The sequence below is a fragment of the Trachemys scripta genome, chromosome 16 (assembly GCF_013100865.1).
Source record: "Trachemys scripta elegans isolate TJP31775 chromosome 16, CAS_Tse_1.0, whole genome shotgun sequence".
NCBI classification, from domain to species: Eukaryota; Metazoa; Chordata; order Testudines; family Emydidae; genus Trachemys; species Trachemys scripta.
Genome location: NC_048313.1, coordinates 7,890,553 through 7,905,312, shown reverse-complemented (window position 1 = coordinate 7,905,312; position 14,760 = coordinate 7,890,553). Strand labels below are relative to the sequence as shown.

The window sequence follows — 14,760 nt, the reverse complement described above, 5'->3', positions numbered from 1 at the left end:
AGAGCTGGGGGGGCAGGGCTGGGCTGGCAGGGGCTGCGGGTCGGGAGTGAGGGGCACCGGCAGAGCCTTATAAAATGAAAGCTAAGAGTCGCATCTCCCCAGGGAAAGAGGCCACTAACGTTACCCCAGTTTTACAGACTGGGGAAACTGAGGCACGGCGTGACCTGTCCAAGGTCACACAAGGAGTCAATGACAGAGCTGAAAATAGAGCCCAGATGCTCTGATTCCTAGCCCCCTCCCCCTCATCTAACCACTAGCCCCTACTCCCCTCCCAGAGCCAGGAACAGAACCCAGGAATCCTGGCTCCCAGCCCCTCTGCTCTAACCCACTAGCCCCCACTTCCCTCCAGAGCCAAGGATAGAACCCAGGAGTCCTGGCTCCCACCCCCCTGCTCTAACCACTGGACCCCACTCCCCTCCCAGAGCCAGGGAGAGAACCCAGGAGTCCTGGCCCCCCCCCCCCCGCCCCAACCCACCAGCCCCCACTCCCCTCCCAGAGCCGGGGAGAGAACCCAGGAGTCCTGGCCCCTAGCTTTAGCTGTCCCGTGCGATTCACACCAGCCTAGTATGGGCACGCTCTCCCGGGAAGGAACATTTTCCTCACCAAACCCTTTGGTGATCCTCGCGGCTGTGGCCATGTTCCCCCTTCCCCCGAACTCCTTCCCGTGGTCAACCAGGGCTTCCTTCACCGCCGCGTAGCCGCACAGCACCACAGCCCGCTCCGAGCCCAGCTGCAGGGTGAACACGGGGCCGTACACATCTCGGAACTGAAACAGACAGCGAGGAAGTGGGGGGAGGGAGCTGCCGCGGGGCCCCCAGCAGCTGTGCCAGCCGCCGGCTCTCCAAAACCGGCACTTGGCGTGCTGGGTTGGGGTGTGAGCCAGGCGCTTCTGCGGCTAGACCTGGACTCTGTGATGTTGGGCAAGTCACATCCCCTACCTGGGCCTCCATTTCCCCGTCTGTAGCACAGGGCGAATAATGCGGATTGCCTGGGGAGCTGGGCGCACTCTGAATTTTAACATAGCTCAGGGTAAACGTTCACATGTAAGAACCAAGATCATCGGCCGTGCGGACCGGCTGGGAAGCTCTCTCCTGGGGAGCAGGGACTCGGGGAAAGATCTGGGCGGAAAATCAGCGGAACGTGAGCTCCCCGCGCGACGCTGGGGCCAAAAGGGCTCATGCGATCCTGGGACACATCCACGGGGGGTTCTCCGGTGGGAGCAGAGAGGTGATTTCCCCTCTGTGTTTGGCCCCGGTGCGACCGCGGCCGGGATCCCGTGTCCCGTTCCGGTGCCCACCATTCCAGAAAGACGCTGATCAGTTGGAGGGGCTCGGATAAGAGGTGCGAGAATAAGCGGAGGATTCAAAAACCTAGCAAAGAGCAGGAGACGCCGGTCTCTCGGTACCGACATGGGGAGCAAATAGTTAACAACGAGCGAGCCGAGGAAGGGCTGACACAACCCGCAGGCTGGAAGCTGAAGCTGGAATTCAGACTGGAAATAAGATGTACATTTTGCAGCGTGAAAGCAATTACCCAGGGGGACCCTTTGCCAGCGGGCACAGCGTGTTCTCCAGGCCTGGTGCCTTTACGTCGAGCCTGGCAGCTGTTCTAAAAGATCTGCCCTAGGGATTCTGCGGGGGCAGATCTCCGGCCTGGGATATCGGGGGCGGACGAGATGGGGTCCCTTGGAATCTACGGCTCCTTCCTGTGAGCGCCCGGCGGCAGGGCCTGCCTCTCTCTGGGGGTGAAGTCCCGGCACTGCCAGAGGCAAAGCAAACCTCCAGCCGTTACCGGGCCCAAGGCAGGTCCCTGCGTGTCCGCGCCAGCCGCGAACCAGTGCCCGGCCCGTGCCATTTATTGGAGGGGTTCGGTCCGCCTCGTGCTGCGTTAGCCACGCTGGCCCATTCTTCACCTTCATTCCCGGCTGGAAACGCCTCGGCTCCTTTCCTCCAGGAGCCTGGTGGGGAGAATTGGATGGGTCGCACGGAGAGCTGCCGGATCCTCGCACGGATTGTCACCACTATTAGGTGTATTACGGTAACACAGAGGTCACAGGCCCCATGGAAGTGTAGTAAGAGACAATCTCTGAATGGCCGTGGGGGAGAGGGGGTCAGGTCCACAATCAGGCGATAAAACCCCCAACTAGGTCACCCCTGGGGAGGCTGAAGGGGGAACCTCGGGGTCCGAAAACCCAAACTTCCACCGCTTGAGCCAAGGAATCACCCCGCAAAGAATCCCAAACGAGAGGGAGCCAACAAGCTGCGCTGGGTCCCACGTGAACCCCGGTGTGACCTGTACCTGGGGGGAGCACCCGTAACCCCCATTATTCCTCACTTGTGATTTGCATCTCAAGCAGGCCGGGTGCGGTATTGGGGGAAAGGCTCTGGCCGGCCGAAAGTCACTGTTCTATCCATATACGTGTGTCATTAGTGCATGTGACGTTATGAGCTTGTGAGGTGGACTGGCTCTCCCCAGACCCAGGTGGCGAGGTACCCCGCCTTCAACGGACTACAGTGCTCTGCAGACCTCAGGGAAGGGGATGGTTTGGTCAGTTTGACAGCTGGGGAAACTGAGGAAGAGAGGGGCAAAGTGACTTGGAACGATCACTAAACCCCACCACCCTGCCAGAGCCAGGAGAGGAACCCAGGAGTTCTGACTCTCGGCTCTAACCTCTAGACCCCCACTCCCCGCCCAGAGCCAGAGATAGAAGCCAGGAGTCCTGGCTCCCAGCCCCTGCTCTAACCACCAGACCCCACTCCCCTCCCAGAGCTGGGGCGAGAACCCAGGAGTCCTGGCTCCCAGCCCCCCTGCTCTAACCACCAGACCCCACTCCCCTCCCAGAGCTGGGGCAAGAACCCAGGAGTCCTGGCTCCAAGCCCCCCTGCTCTAACCACTAGACCCCACTCCCTTTCCAGAGCCAGAGATAGAACCCAGGAGTCCTGGCTCCCAGGCCCTCTGCTCTAACCCACCAGCCCCCATTCCCCTCTCACAAGTGCGGTGAGAACCCAGGCGTCCTGACTCCCAGCCCCCCGCGCCCCTGGCTCTAACCACTAGACCCTGTTCCCTCCCAAGTGACGTCTGGCCCTGTGTAATGGTCACTCACCTTAAGGATTGATTTGGCCAACGCCTTGGTGTCCAGCTGCAGGATGTTCCCGACGAAGGGAAGCGGTGTGGGACCCGGGGGGAGATTCCTCCTTGCCAGCACCTTTCTCCACGAGGCAACCAACAGGAGGCATGAGACGCAGACCCCCAGGAGCAGAGAGAGGACTCCAGACAGCTCCATGGTGGAACGGGGTTCGGCCGCTCTGGCCGGGTGAGCTGCCCGATCTGCTCGGTGGCAGGACAGGTAATAATTAACCGCAGTGCCACCCACCCAGACTACTGTGGTTACGGCTTCGCCCACTGGATCCCTTTGTATTCCTGCCTCGGCTGGAGCAGGCGTCTCCGGCTCTGCCAGCGATTCAGAAGGGAAACATTGCCCAAGAGTGAGAGGTTTCAGAGTAGCAGCCGTGTTAGTCTGTATCCGCAAAAAGAAGAACAGGAGTACTTGTGGCACCTTAGAGACTAACAAATTTATTAGAGCATAAGCTTTCGTGGACTACAGCCCACTTCTTCGGATGCATTCTCACTTCAAGAGTGAGAGTCGTATTAATTACACTATTGCTATTATATGCGTTACGGTAGTGCCTGGAGGACCCAGCTAAGACTGAGGTCTCATTGTGGGGTATATTGTGGCCCGTAGCCCACCCAAGGTCTCACTGACTTCCAGGTGGACTTCCCATTGGCTTCCTGATTCACTTCCTGTCGACATCCCATTGATGTCCCGTTCACTTCCTGTTGACGCCCCATTGACTCCCCATTGGCCCCATTGACTTCCTGTTGGCTCCTTATTGACTTCCTATTGGCTACATTGACTTCCTGTCAACATCCCATGGATGTCCCGTTCACTTCCTGTTGATGCCCCATTGACTTCTTGTTGGCTTCTTATTGACTTCCCATTGGCTACATTGACTTCCTGTCGACATCCCATTGATGTCCCGTTCACTTCCTGTTGACGCCCCATTGATTTCCCCTTGGCCCTTTTGACTTCTTCTTGACTTCCCATTGACATCCTTTTGACTCCTCACAGACTTCCCATTGACTTCACCAATGGGGGGGTCTCAGGAACCCAAACTCCACCCTGAGCCCCCACAGCGTTTGGGAGACAATTGAATATGAGCCCAATATTACAGACTGGAGTCAGTTTTTGCTCAGTCGTTACATTGCTGAGGCAGAACTTGGTGAAGTCAATGGGAAGTCTGTGGGGAGTCAACAGGAAGTCAAAGGGGCCAAGTGTGGGGACCGGTCCAGTTTGGGGCCCAGCCTGCAACACACGATGCCCTGGGTGGCCCTGCTCAGGTTACCGTCTGGGGAAGGGAGAGCTTTAGGGAAGACAGACGTGTGTGCTTCTAAAATCCTTTTGCTCTGAAACGTTTGGTCCCCCCGCTAAACCAAACCCCACTTTGGGTCTAAGCAGAGTTGTGCAAAGAATGGACGTATTTCAGCTCACTCACAGGTCAGAAAAATTGGAGAAAAAACACTTTTTCCCCTTTTAACATTTTTTTAAAATATAACTGCATGTCCTCTCCAGCCACTTGAGGGCAAGAGGAAGTTTACTCATTAACGAAAGGGAATAGGGTGGTGTCTGGCAGTAGAATTACCCTCCTCCTTCCTATGAAATGGTTTATCAGTGAACTCCTGACACCAGGCAAATAAACGCATCAGCTGCGGTGAGAGCGGACGGGTTTGGGATTAACACTGGCTTAGGTTTGGCTGTCATCTCTGCCCCAGCCTTGAATCCCTCTGTGTCCCACTTCCCTGTCTGTAAAGATCTTGTTATTTCTTTCACCAGACCGCGCCTCACCCTGTCTTTTATTGGTTTTTTTTAATTACAATAGCACCTAAGGACTCCAACCGAGTTCAAGACGCCGTTTAGCTACAGCCAGACTCCAACCTCATTCTGAACAGCCAAACGAGGGAGCCTATGCTCTCCATTTTACAGCTGGGGAAACTGAGGCACAGAGCGAGCCAGTGATGCACTGAAGGAGTTGGTGGTCGTTGGTCCTCCCATAGCGAATAAACTGCTCATGTGGCGGAATTCCTTATTGGTGAATAACGCCCCAGCCCGTGGACACGCACCAGATAAACACACGTCAGCCCACGCTGAGCCCTTCCCTCGCCCGGGGCCGAGGCGAACGAGTCCACCACGGAGAGGACACGGCGGGTCAGTGAGGGAGGCTTGCGAGCGAGGTTGTGGGTTCAAGCCCCCGCTGAGGAGCTGTCCCAGGTGGATGGCGCAAGGGGCCCCAGGGGAAAATTCCAAATTTCGCCATCCAGCAGCGTTTGCAATTATTTACCCAGAGCTGTGATGCAAAGAGGGCCGTTATCAGCAAGGCCCCTGGGGGGGGGGCTATATAGACAAGGCTCTGCCAGCATCACCCAGGGTCTAACGCGAAGAGCAGCAGAGCAGAAAGGCCGGCTCCAGGATGGATTTCAGTGGGACCCTCAGCATCCTCCTGGCAATATGCGTCATGTGCTTGTTACTCCTCTCGACCCGGAAGAAGAAAACCTGGAGCAACCTGCCGCCCGGGCCCACCCCCATCCCGTTCCTGGGGAACATGCTGCAGGTGGAGGTGAAGGAGCTGATAAAGTCTCTGCGGAAGGTGAGTTGTGCCTCGGTTTGCTCGTTATTATGGTTCGAGTGGGCAGGAAAGTTTTCCGTCAGAAACGTGGCTTTTCATAGAGTCATAGGAGTGGGCGGCCGGACGCGACCTCAGGCAGGCGTCTAGGCCCAGAGCCTCACAGGCATTTGGGGGCCGAACGCTCGTGGAGTTCAGCGAAACAAAAACCGTTTGTCACTTTGGAAATTTGTCTCAAAAACGGAATTCTCTTTGTCACGCGGCTCAAATTATTATTAGTATCACAGGAGAACCCGGGAGCCTAGACTCTGAGAATGCCCCCACCCTGCTCTACCCACTAGACCCCACTCCCCTCCCAGAGCTGGGGAGAGAACCCAGGAGTCCTGGCTCCCAGCCCCCCTGTTCTAACCACTAGCCCCCACTCCCCTCCCCTCCCAGAGCAAGGGAGAGAACCCAGGAGTCCTGGCTCCCAGCCACACAGCTAAACCAAGTACTGCACAGATACAGCATCTAGGGTGACCAGATGAGAGGAAGAAAATATCGGGACACATGGCGGAGGGGGTCCGCCAGCGGAGAGAAAAAAAAAAGCTGAATGCTGCCGGCGTCTGGTCACCCTAACAGCATCAGAGGCAGGCCCTGCTCCCAGCGAGTTCACAGTCGGATCAGACAAAGGGTAGGAGGACAAGCAGAAGGGGGAAAGGACTCGTCGAAGGTCGGACAGCACGTAAGTGGCAGAGTTAAGGCAAGAACCCAGGTGTCCTGACTCCCAGCCGCGCGCCCTGAGCACTGACCCTTGCAGCTGGGGGTTAACAGCCGCCTTCCTTTATTCCTTCCAGCTCAGCGAAACCTACGGCCCGATCTACACCTTTCACCTGGGCTCCCGGCCCTGCGTGGTGCTCTCTGGGTACAAGGTGCTGAAGGAAGCCCTGATCGATAAGGCCGAGGAGTTCAGCGGCAGGGGAGACTTCCCGGCAGTGCAGATGTGGAGTCACGGGAACGGTGAGGCGCGGACGGACGCACACAGGACTCAGTCTCCTGGCCCCCTGTATTGCAGGGTCTGGAATCGTACCGCGGACGGGTGTGAAACCCCGGGGCAGTGATCACGGTCGATTCCCGTCCATTTCCCCTTCCTAGGAGAGACCTCGCTCGTTAGTGCTTAGAGCGGGGGAGGCCGGGAGTCAGGACGCCTGGGTTCTCTGCCCAGGTCAGGAAGGGGAGTGGTGTCCAGTGAGTTGGAGCTGGGAGTCAGGATGCCTGGGTTCTCTCCCCAGGTCACAGAAAGGAGTGGTGTCTAGTGCGTGGTGCATAAGAATGGCCAGGCTAGGTCAGACCAATGCTCCGTCTAGTCCAGTATCCTGTCTTTGACAGCCGCCGGTGCCAGCTGCTTCAGAGGGAATGAACAGAACAGGGCAGCTATCGAGTGACCCATCCCCTGGCGTCCACTCCCAGCCTCTGGCAGTCAGAGGTTTAGGGCCACCCAGAGCATGGGGTTGTGTCCCTGACCACCTTGGCTAACAGCTGTTGATGGATCTATCCTCCAGGAACTGATCCAGTTCTTTTTTTGAGCCCAGTATATGTCACAACATCCCCTGGCAAGGAGTTCCACCGGTTGTCCGTGTTGGGTGCAGAAGTCCTTCCTTTTGTTTGTTTTAAACCTGATGATTATTAATTATTTCACCCCCAGTTCTTGTCAAGTGAAGGAGTAAATAACACGTCCCTATTCACTTGCTCCACACCCGTCATGATTTTATAGACCTCTATCATATCCCCCCTTAGTCGTCTCTTTTCCAAACTGAACAGTCCAGTCTGATTAATTGCTCCTCACACGGCAGCCGTTCCATACCCCTAAGCATTTCTATTGCCCTTCTCTGAACCTTTTCCAATTCCAATAGATCTTTTTGGAGATGGGACGACCACATCTGCACACAGTATTCGAGCTGTGGACATACCATGGATTTATATAGAGGCAACTTGATATTTTCTGTCCTATTATCTCTCCCTTTCTTGATGTTTCCCAGCATTCTGTTTGCTTTTTTGATGCCGCTGCACATGGAGTGGATGTTTTCAGAGAACTCTCCACAGTGCCGCCAAGATCTCTGTCTTGCGCGGTAACACCCACTGAGACCCGATCGTTGTGTATGGAGAGCTGGGATCACGCTGTCCACTGTGTGTTCCTTTTGCAATGATCAGCCCTGCATTTCCTTTGCACAGGGATTGTCTACGGCACCGGGGAGCGGTGGCGACAGCTGCGCCGATTTGCCATCACCACCTTCAAGAACTTCGGCATGGGGAAGCGGAGCATGGAGGAGCGGATCAAGGAGGAGGCCCAGTACCTGGTGTCCGAGTTCCGGAAAACAGAAGGTTCGGCTCCGTTCACGGATGAGCCGGGGGGGAGGGGCAGTGACCAGGATATCCAGAGATCCAGGATCCAAACATTGCGTCCTGATCCGAACACTGGGGCTCTGCCTCCAGTCTGCACAAACCCAATTAGGTTCTTTGGTGGGGGGGGGAGCCAGGTCGCCTGGGTTCTATCCCGGCTTTGGGAGGGGCGTGGGGTCTAGTGGTTAGAGCAGGGGGAGGTGCCTAGGACTCCTGGGTTCTGTGTCTGGGTATAGCTTGTCATCTACTGGGTCGAGCAGGGAGTCGGGAACGCCAGATTCCATTCCACTGATTCTGTGACCTGGGCTGGGTCAGTGCCCCGCTCTGTGCCTCAGTTTCCCCCATCTGACAGGCAGTGAGAACCCCTGCTTGCCAGGGAAAAGTGCGGCTAAATTAATTTACGGTGCTTTGAGATCCCTGGAGACAGCTGAGGCCACAAGGCCTGGGATTAACAGCAGGCCCTCGCTCTCCCCTCTAGGCAAACCCTTTGACCCCACCTTCTTCCTGAGCTGCGCCGGCTCCAACATCATCTGCACCCTGGTCTTCGGGGAGCGTTTCGAATACACCGACGAGAAGTTCCTCACCCTGCTCAACTTGATCAACAGCAACTGGAAACTCATGAGCTCCACCTGGGGGCAGGTGAGAGAGGATTCAGAACGGGGTTGGGGGGGCCTCCTCTCCTAGACCACCATACAGCCCTGAGAACCTCACTCGACAATTCCTGCCTCCAGCCCATATCTGATGGGTGAGCTAGCTCGTGTCTTTCAGGGTTGCCATGACAGAGACACCAGCCCATCCCCAGGGCTAATCGCCCTCACAATTAAATGTTTGCTCTTTATTTCCTGTCTGAATTTCTCTGCCTTCAGCCCCCAGCCTTTAGATCTCACTCAGCCTTTGTTGCTAGATTAGAGACCTCGGCTGTCCGAAATCTCCCCCCCCGGAGGTACGTATGGACCATGCTTCTTGGAGAAGCTAAATACACATGGCGCTTCCTCTTGCTGCGAGGCAGGTTTTCCAGACCGCCCGCGAGTCGTCTTCCTCTGAACCCCTCTCCAATTTCTCAACGTCTTGTTTGCAGAGCGGAGCCCAGGCTGCATACAGGATTCCAGTCTCATTCGTGCCCCATAGCATGGTCGCACGACCACCCTACCCCTACTCTGCCCCAGCCCATTCTGCCCAGAAACCCTTGATCAAGATTTGGCCAGACCAGCCATGATCATGAGTCCTCAAGCCGAGGGCCGGTCTGAGATCTACACCCCGCTGCTGTCCCTAGAGGGGAACACAGTCCCTGGCTGTGTCCCGGGAGAACAGAGCCACTAACAGTTCTGTCCCTCCCCCCGGCTTCTTTCCAGTTGCTGTTCACGTTCCCCAAGATCATGAGACACGTCCCCGGGCCCCACAGGCAAATCTACAAGAACTACCTGAAGCTGGCCGCTTTCGTCGGCGAGCAGCTGAAGATGCATAAAGAGCTCCTGGATCCCAACAACCCGCGGGATTTCATCGACTGCTTCCTCATCAAAATCCAGCAGGTAGCCCGTCCTGGCCCGCAGGAGAGCCCCCGAGCTGGCCCCAGCCCGAACAGTAGCAAAAAGGGTGCTGCTCACGGAAAACTAGCGCCTGCTGGTCACCCCCCTTGAACCCGGCCCCAAAGCCCAGAATTCCACTGCTTGAGCGCAGGGGCAATCCCATTCTTTGGCTGCAGTAGTAAGCTGTTATCCTCTCGCTGGATCAGCCAAAAGAGGGTGCCAGCATGCATTTTCCCCCAGGGGCAAAAATCTATCTGGGGATTGGTCCTGCTTTGAGCAGGGGGTGGGACTAGATACCGCCTGAGGTCCCTTCCCACCCTGATCTTCTATGATTCTATGATTTCACGTGGGTTGGATTTGAAGTAGAGGCGGGTGAATTTCATAGCAGGGGACTTAGGTTCCTAATTGTTCCTTCTAGTTCTACGTTCCTAATTTAGTGGAGTCGCAGGGGGACATGAGTTATGAAGCTCCCACACTATTTTTTGGATGGGCGGAGGGGGGGATTAAAAACTCTTTGGGGTTTGCTGGCCCTTTCCCCCTTCATTTGAAAGAACTGGTAGATTTAAAAAGGGATTGGGGGTGGCGGGTGAGGAAAGAGACAATCTCCATGCACCTGGGGATGGCAGCAGGCTGCACAGAATTGTCTGAGTTGGAATCTGACAAGTCGCTGTGGTCGCAAAATACTTGCAAGAAAACGTCAGTTGATCTTTCAGGAGCACAAGCCATGAAGAGCAGAGCTGACGGTTGGTTCAGGGCCCGAACCAAGACAAGAAATTTGGTTTGGTTCAAACCAAAACTGGATTTTTTTAAAGATTGTTCTTGCTGAAACAAAAAAAATTTGTTTCGGGTCAAACTGAATGTTTCATTCAACCCCAAACCATTTTTATTGCTATTTTTTTCATGTAGTGTCAGGACATTTTCAGGTGTTTTTGTTTTTTCTTTTTTTTTTTCAATGAAACTCCATTTTGAAATGGAAAATCGAAGTGAGCCATTCTGAACTAGCTGAAATGAACGTTTCAACCTTTTCTGGAAAAAAAAAAATCTTATTGTTTTTGGCCAAAACTATTTGCTGGATTCAACCTAAATTTGCAAACAGTTCTGGTGCCCCGAAAAGGCACTATTTGCCGAGGGTGGGAGGGTGGGGGGAGGAATTGTCCATCTCTAGTCAAGAGGCCCTCGATTTTACAACTGATCCATCAATAGCACCGCTGAGCAGGTCAGCTGGGATGCAGAGGGAGAGCTCCTCCTGCCAAGCCGCTCACACGCCAGAACCCAGATCTCCAGGCCCCACAACCAGCCCCACTTCGCTTAGGAGCATCACACAGAGCTGGGCGAGAAACAGATTTTTCTGTTTCTTGGCAATTTTGACAGAAATCACGAGGAAAAGAATTGAAACTTCTTGCCAAATCGAAAAATCGGGAACATTTTTCTTTCATTTGGATTTTGACCGTCAAACACTTTACATGTTTTTTCCTTCCTAAAATTAAAGGACAAGTTGAAACAAAGTTGTTTCAAACCAAAACGAACGAAATGTTGCGACTTTCCCCCTCCAAGGTTCTTTTAACGCCCAACATGGCGANCAGGAAAAGCACAACCCCAACACACACTTTAACGACGAGACGATGTCGAAAACCATCGTGAACCTGTTCTTCGCCGGGACGGAGACCGTCAGCTCCACCTTGAGATACGGGCTCCGCATCTTACTGCGACACCCTGAGATAGAAGGTAGCCCCGGGACAGGGGGTGAAGAATTCCCAGAGGCCGGGAGTATCCCAACGTAGGCGGGGGGCAGACGGGGGCAGGAGGAGCTCACGTTCGTAACTCACCCAAAGAGAGTTGCTGGTCAAATGTCCCCAGCCCGAGCTCTGGGGGAGTCAATGGGGCGGATCTGAGCTGGCGTCCAGGGGAGGCCGGGTTCCCCCGCTGACGTCTCTGCAGGCTGCAGTGAAGTGATGTGGATCAACACCGGTGAGGCTCCTGGCCCTGGGGGCTTTATGGCGGGTGCCGCCCCTGCGCCGGCCTGACCCTGTCCCCTTTCCTCCAGAGAAGCTGCACGAGGAGATCGACCGGGTGATCGGCCCCCACCGCAGCCCCTGCATGGAGGACCGGAGCCGGATGCCCTACACCGACGCCGTCATTCACGAGATCCAGCGCTTCGCGGACATCGTCCCCATGGGCGTGCCCCACACCGTCACCCGGGACATTCAGTTCCGCGGCTACATGCTGCCCAAGGTAGGTGGGCCCCACGCAGGAGCCCGGGGGCTGCTCTAAGTTACGCTGGGGAAGGATGGCTGCACGGGCTGAAATCACCAACTGGGAGGGCACCCAGCCCCATCCCTTCCCCCGATCACACCTCTTTCACTAGCCACGCCCCTTCTCCAACCACGCCCCTTTTCACTAACCACGCCCCCTTCTCCAACCACACCCCTTCCCTCACTCATCACACCCCTTCTTCAACCACACCCCTTTTAACTAGCCACGTCCCACGCCCCAAACAGCCCTTTTCAGTAGGCACGCCCCCTTCTTCACCCACACCCCCTTTTCATTAGCCATACCCCCTTCTCCAACCACGCCCCTTTCACTAGCCACGCCCCCTTCTCCAATCACACCCCCTTTCACTAGTCACTCCCCCTTCTCCAATCACACCCCCTTTGCTAGCCACGCCCCCTACCCCAACCACGCCCATTTCACTGGCCACGCCCCCTTTCACTGCCCCACCTGCAGTAGGCTTGGTGGCAGGGTTCAGCCTGCAGGATGCGCCGTGTGCTGGAGCGAGCCGACCTGGGACGGTGAAGCCAGCCCCACAGGGCACGTGGCCGTCTCCAAGGCCTCGTCCCAACCTAGAGTGATGAGATCACAAGTGTGAAAAGTCAGGTGGGGGGAGGGGAGATAGTTGCCTCGACAAGACAAAGCCCCTAATATCGGGATGTCTGGGTCTCATGGCTGAACCCCCTGCTGGCTCCGCAGGACTTGAACATCATCCCGCTGCTGTGCACGGCCCAGGCCGACCCCACCCAGTTCAAGAACCCCACCTGCTTCGACCCCTCCCACTTCCTGGACGAGAACGGGCGCTTCCGGAGAAACGACGCCTTCATGGCCTTCTCGGCAGGTAGCGCCGCTGGGGCAGAGCCGGGCGGGGGCGACGCCAGGACACGGTAGAGCAGGAGCCTTTCCCATTGCTGTGGGCAGAGTGCGGCCCCCAGCCCGGACTCCTGGGTTCTCTCCCCGGCTCAGGGAGGGGAGTGGGGTCTAGTGGTTAGAGCAAGGGGTGGGGGGCTGGGAGCCAGGACTCCTGGGTTCTCTCCCCAGCTCTGGGAGGGGAGTGGGGTCTAGTGGTTAGAGCAGGGGGGGGCTGGGAGCCAGGACTCCTGGGTTCTCTCCCCAGCTCTGGGAGGGGAGTGGGGTCTAGTGGTTAGAGAAGGGGGGGGCTGGGCGCCCGGACTCCTGGGTTCTCTCCCCGGCTCGGGGGGGGGGGGGGGGTCTGGTGGTTAGGGGGGGGGGGGCTGGGAGCCCGGACTTCTGGGTTCTTTCCCCAATTCCACCTGTGACTCTGTTCACCAGTAGAAACCAGTGCCTTTCCCATAGTTCTGAGGAGCAGCCTCCTGTCACCACGCGGGATCTTGCCCCCCCGCTAACTGATGCCGGCGTCGCCCTGGCAACTCCCAGGGACTCGCCGCAACTCGACGCTGGCAGGGCCCCACCCTGCAGCACCCCCGATGATACCCCCCCGCCAGCTCCCCTGGGGCAGGGCTCGCAGCTGTCGCTGAGCGGCGGGGAGGCGGGCAGCTGGGACTGGGCAGAGGCCGGGCAGGCCGGCTCCGTTTCCCCAGCACCTCGGCCTCTCTCCCTTGCAGGGAAGCGGGTCTGCTTGGGCGAGAGCTTGGCCCTCATGGAGCTGTTCATCTTCCTCACCGCCATCCTGCAGAACTTCACCCTCCGGACCCTGGTGGCGCCCGCCGAGATCGACATCACGCCCGAGTCCAGCGGCCTGGGGAGCATCCCGCGGCCCTACCAGTTCTGCCTCCTTCCCCGCTGAGCCCTGCCTCCCAGCCCCCCCCGGCTGCTGCCCCCCTTCGCTCCCCAATAAAGGGACCTACCTTTCGCCAGCTCGCGTCCCACTCGGTGGGTTTTCCTGAAGGGCTGTGCAGGGAAAAGCCCCATAACGCCCAACTTCAGCCAGGCTCAGTAAGGCCACAGGAGCGGTCTTGCACCCCCAACTCTGAAACCATCCCTTAGGGGATCCCGCTTTGATGCCAGCCCCCCCCCCCCCCGCTTCCCGCCATGAGCTCTGCCCAGCGAGTCCAACTGCGCTAGACTCCAGGAGTGAGATTTGTCCGCTCGTCCGGGAGCGACACCAGCTCCCCGAGCGTCCGCAGTGAGGCCCGGCTGCCTTTTCAAAGCAGACGCGGGTCTAGTAGTCACCTGGGACGTCGCACAGAGCTTTTCAAACCTTTGGCAGGGTGAAGCTGGGTTAAAGACTTCTTTGCACTGCCTGTGTTCTGGGCCCCATGTATCTCAGAGCAGCCTTGGGGCTGCTCTAACTAGAGATGGACTTTTTCTCTCCACTTCCCTGGTGAAAATTTGACAAGGGGAGGGGCGGGTGTGAAATGTGTCATCAAAATTTTCCCACAGAAAATTTTGGGGAGGAGGGGATCAAAACCAGAAATATATTGAGTCAGGAGTGCCTCATGGGAGTTGTAGTTCAGGTGGCTCATGAACCCCATCTCCTCCATAGGCCAGCCTCCCCGGGAGGACTAAATTTCCCATGATGCACCCTGGTGTTCCCCTATGTTGAGAAGGAAAAATTTCAGCCAGTCCAGGTTCGAACTCACGTTCTGCCGCCCACCAGCCCTTGGGGAAGCGGTGAATAGATATAGGGCTGTATGCAGCCCCCTACACCAGGGGATAGGAGAAGACACATGGACCAGCCCCACATAAGAAGGGAGTCCTATGGGGCCATCTCTGCCCACCCTGGCACCCCCTGGGTGTGCGGTGGGAAGCTGACCTCTCAAGGGCTTTGGGCTTCTGGCCGAGGCTCCAGTGAGCAGAGCTGGATGGGACTTTTTCGACAAATTGGTTTTTTCTCCCATTGAAAAATGCCGATTGGTCCAAACAATTGGTAAGGAAGGGTCGGGTTTGACGGATCTCCTGACTCAAATAAAAGTGTCAGGGTTGGT

General features: G+C 56.8%; 2 protein-coding genes across 2 annotated transcripts in view; one reads left to right on the top strand and one right to left on the bottom strand.

The window, feature by feature from the left end:
- Window positions 1–5,272, bottom strand: part of LOC117888580 (cytochrome P450 2C42-like) — an 11,634-nt gene extending 6,362 nt beyond the window's left edge. The window contains exons 1-3 of the mRNA XM_034792115.1: window positions 5,179–5,272; window positions 3,104–3,327; window positions 604–766 (exon numbers count right to left, since the gene is read on the bottom strand). Coding sequence (XP_034648006.1) covers window positions 604–766; window positions 3,104–3,283 — 343 coding nt within the window. The 5' untranslated portion in view covers window positions 3,284–3,327; window positions 5,179–5,272. The remainder of the gene's footprint in view (window positions 1–603; window positions 767–3,103; window positions 3,328–5,178) is intronic.
- A 186-nt stretch (window positions 5,273–5,458) lies between these two features.
- LOC117888574 (cytochrome P450 2F3-like) lies at window positions 5,459–13,689 on the top strand. Its single transcript, XM_034792109.1, has 9 exons — window positions 5,459–5,702; window positions 6,515–6,677; window positions 7,890–8,039; window positions 8,536–8,696; window positions 9,410–9,586; window positions 11,167–11,308; window positions 11,628–11,815; window positions 12,551–12,692; window positions 13,438–13,689. The coding sequence occupies exons 1-9, from the start codon at window positions 5,526–5,528 to the stop codon at window positions 13,617–13,619; spliced, it is 1,482 nt and encodes a 493-aa protein (XP_034648000.1). The 5' UTR covers window positions 5,459–5,525; the 3' UTR covers window positions 13,620–13,689.
- Window positions 13,690–14,760: the final 1,071 nt, after the last annotated feature.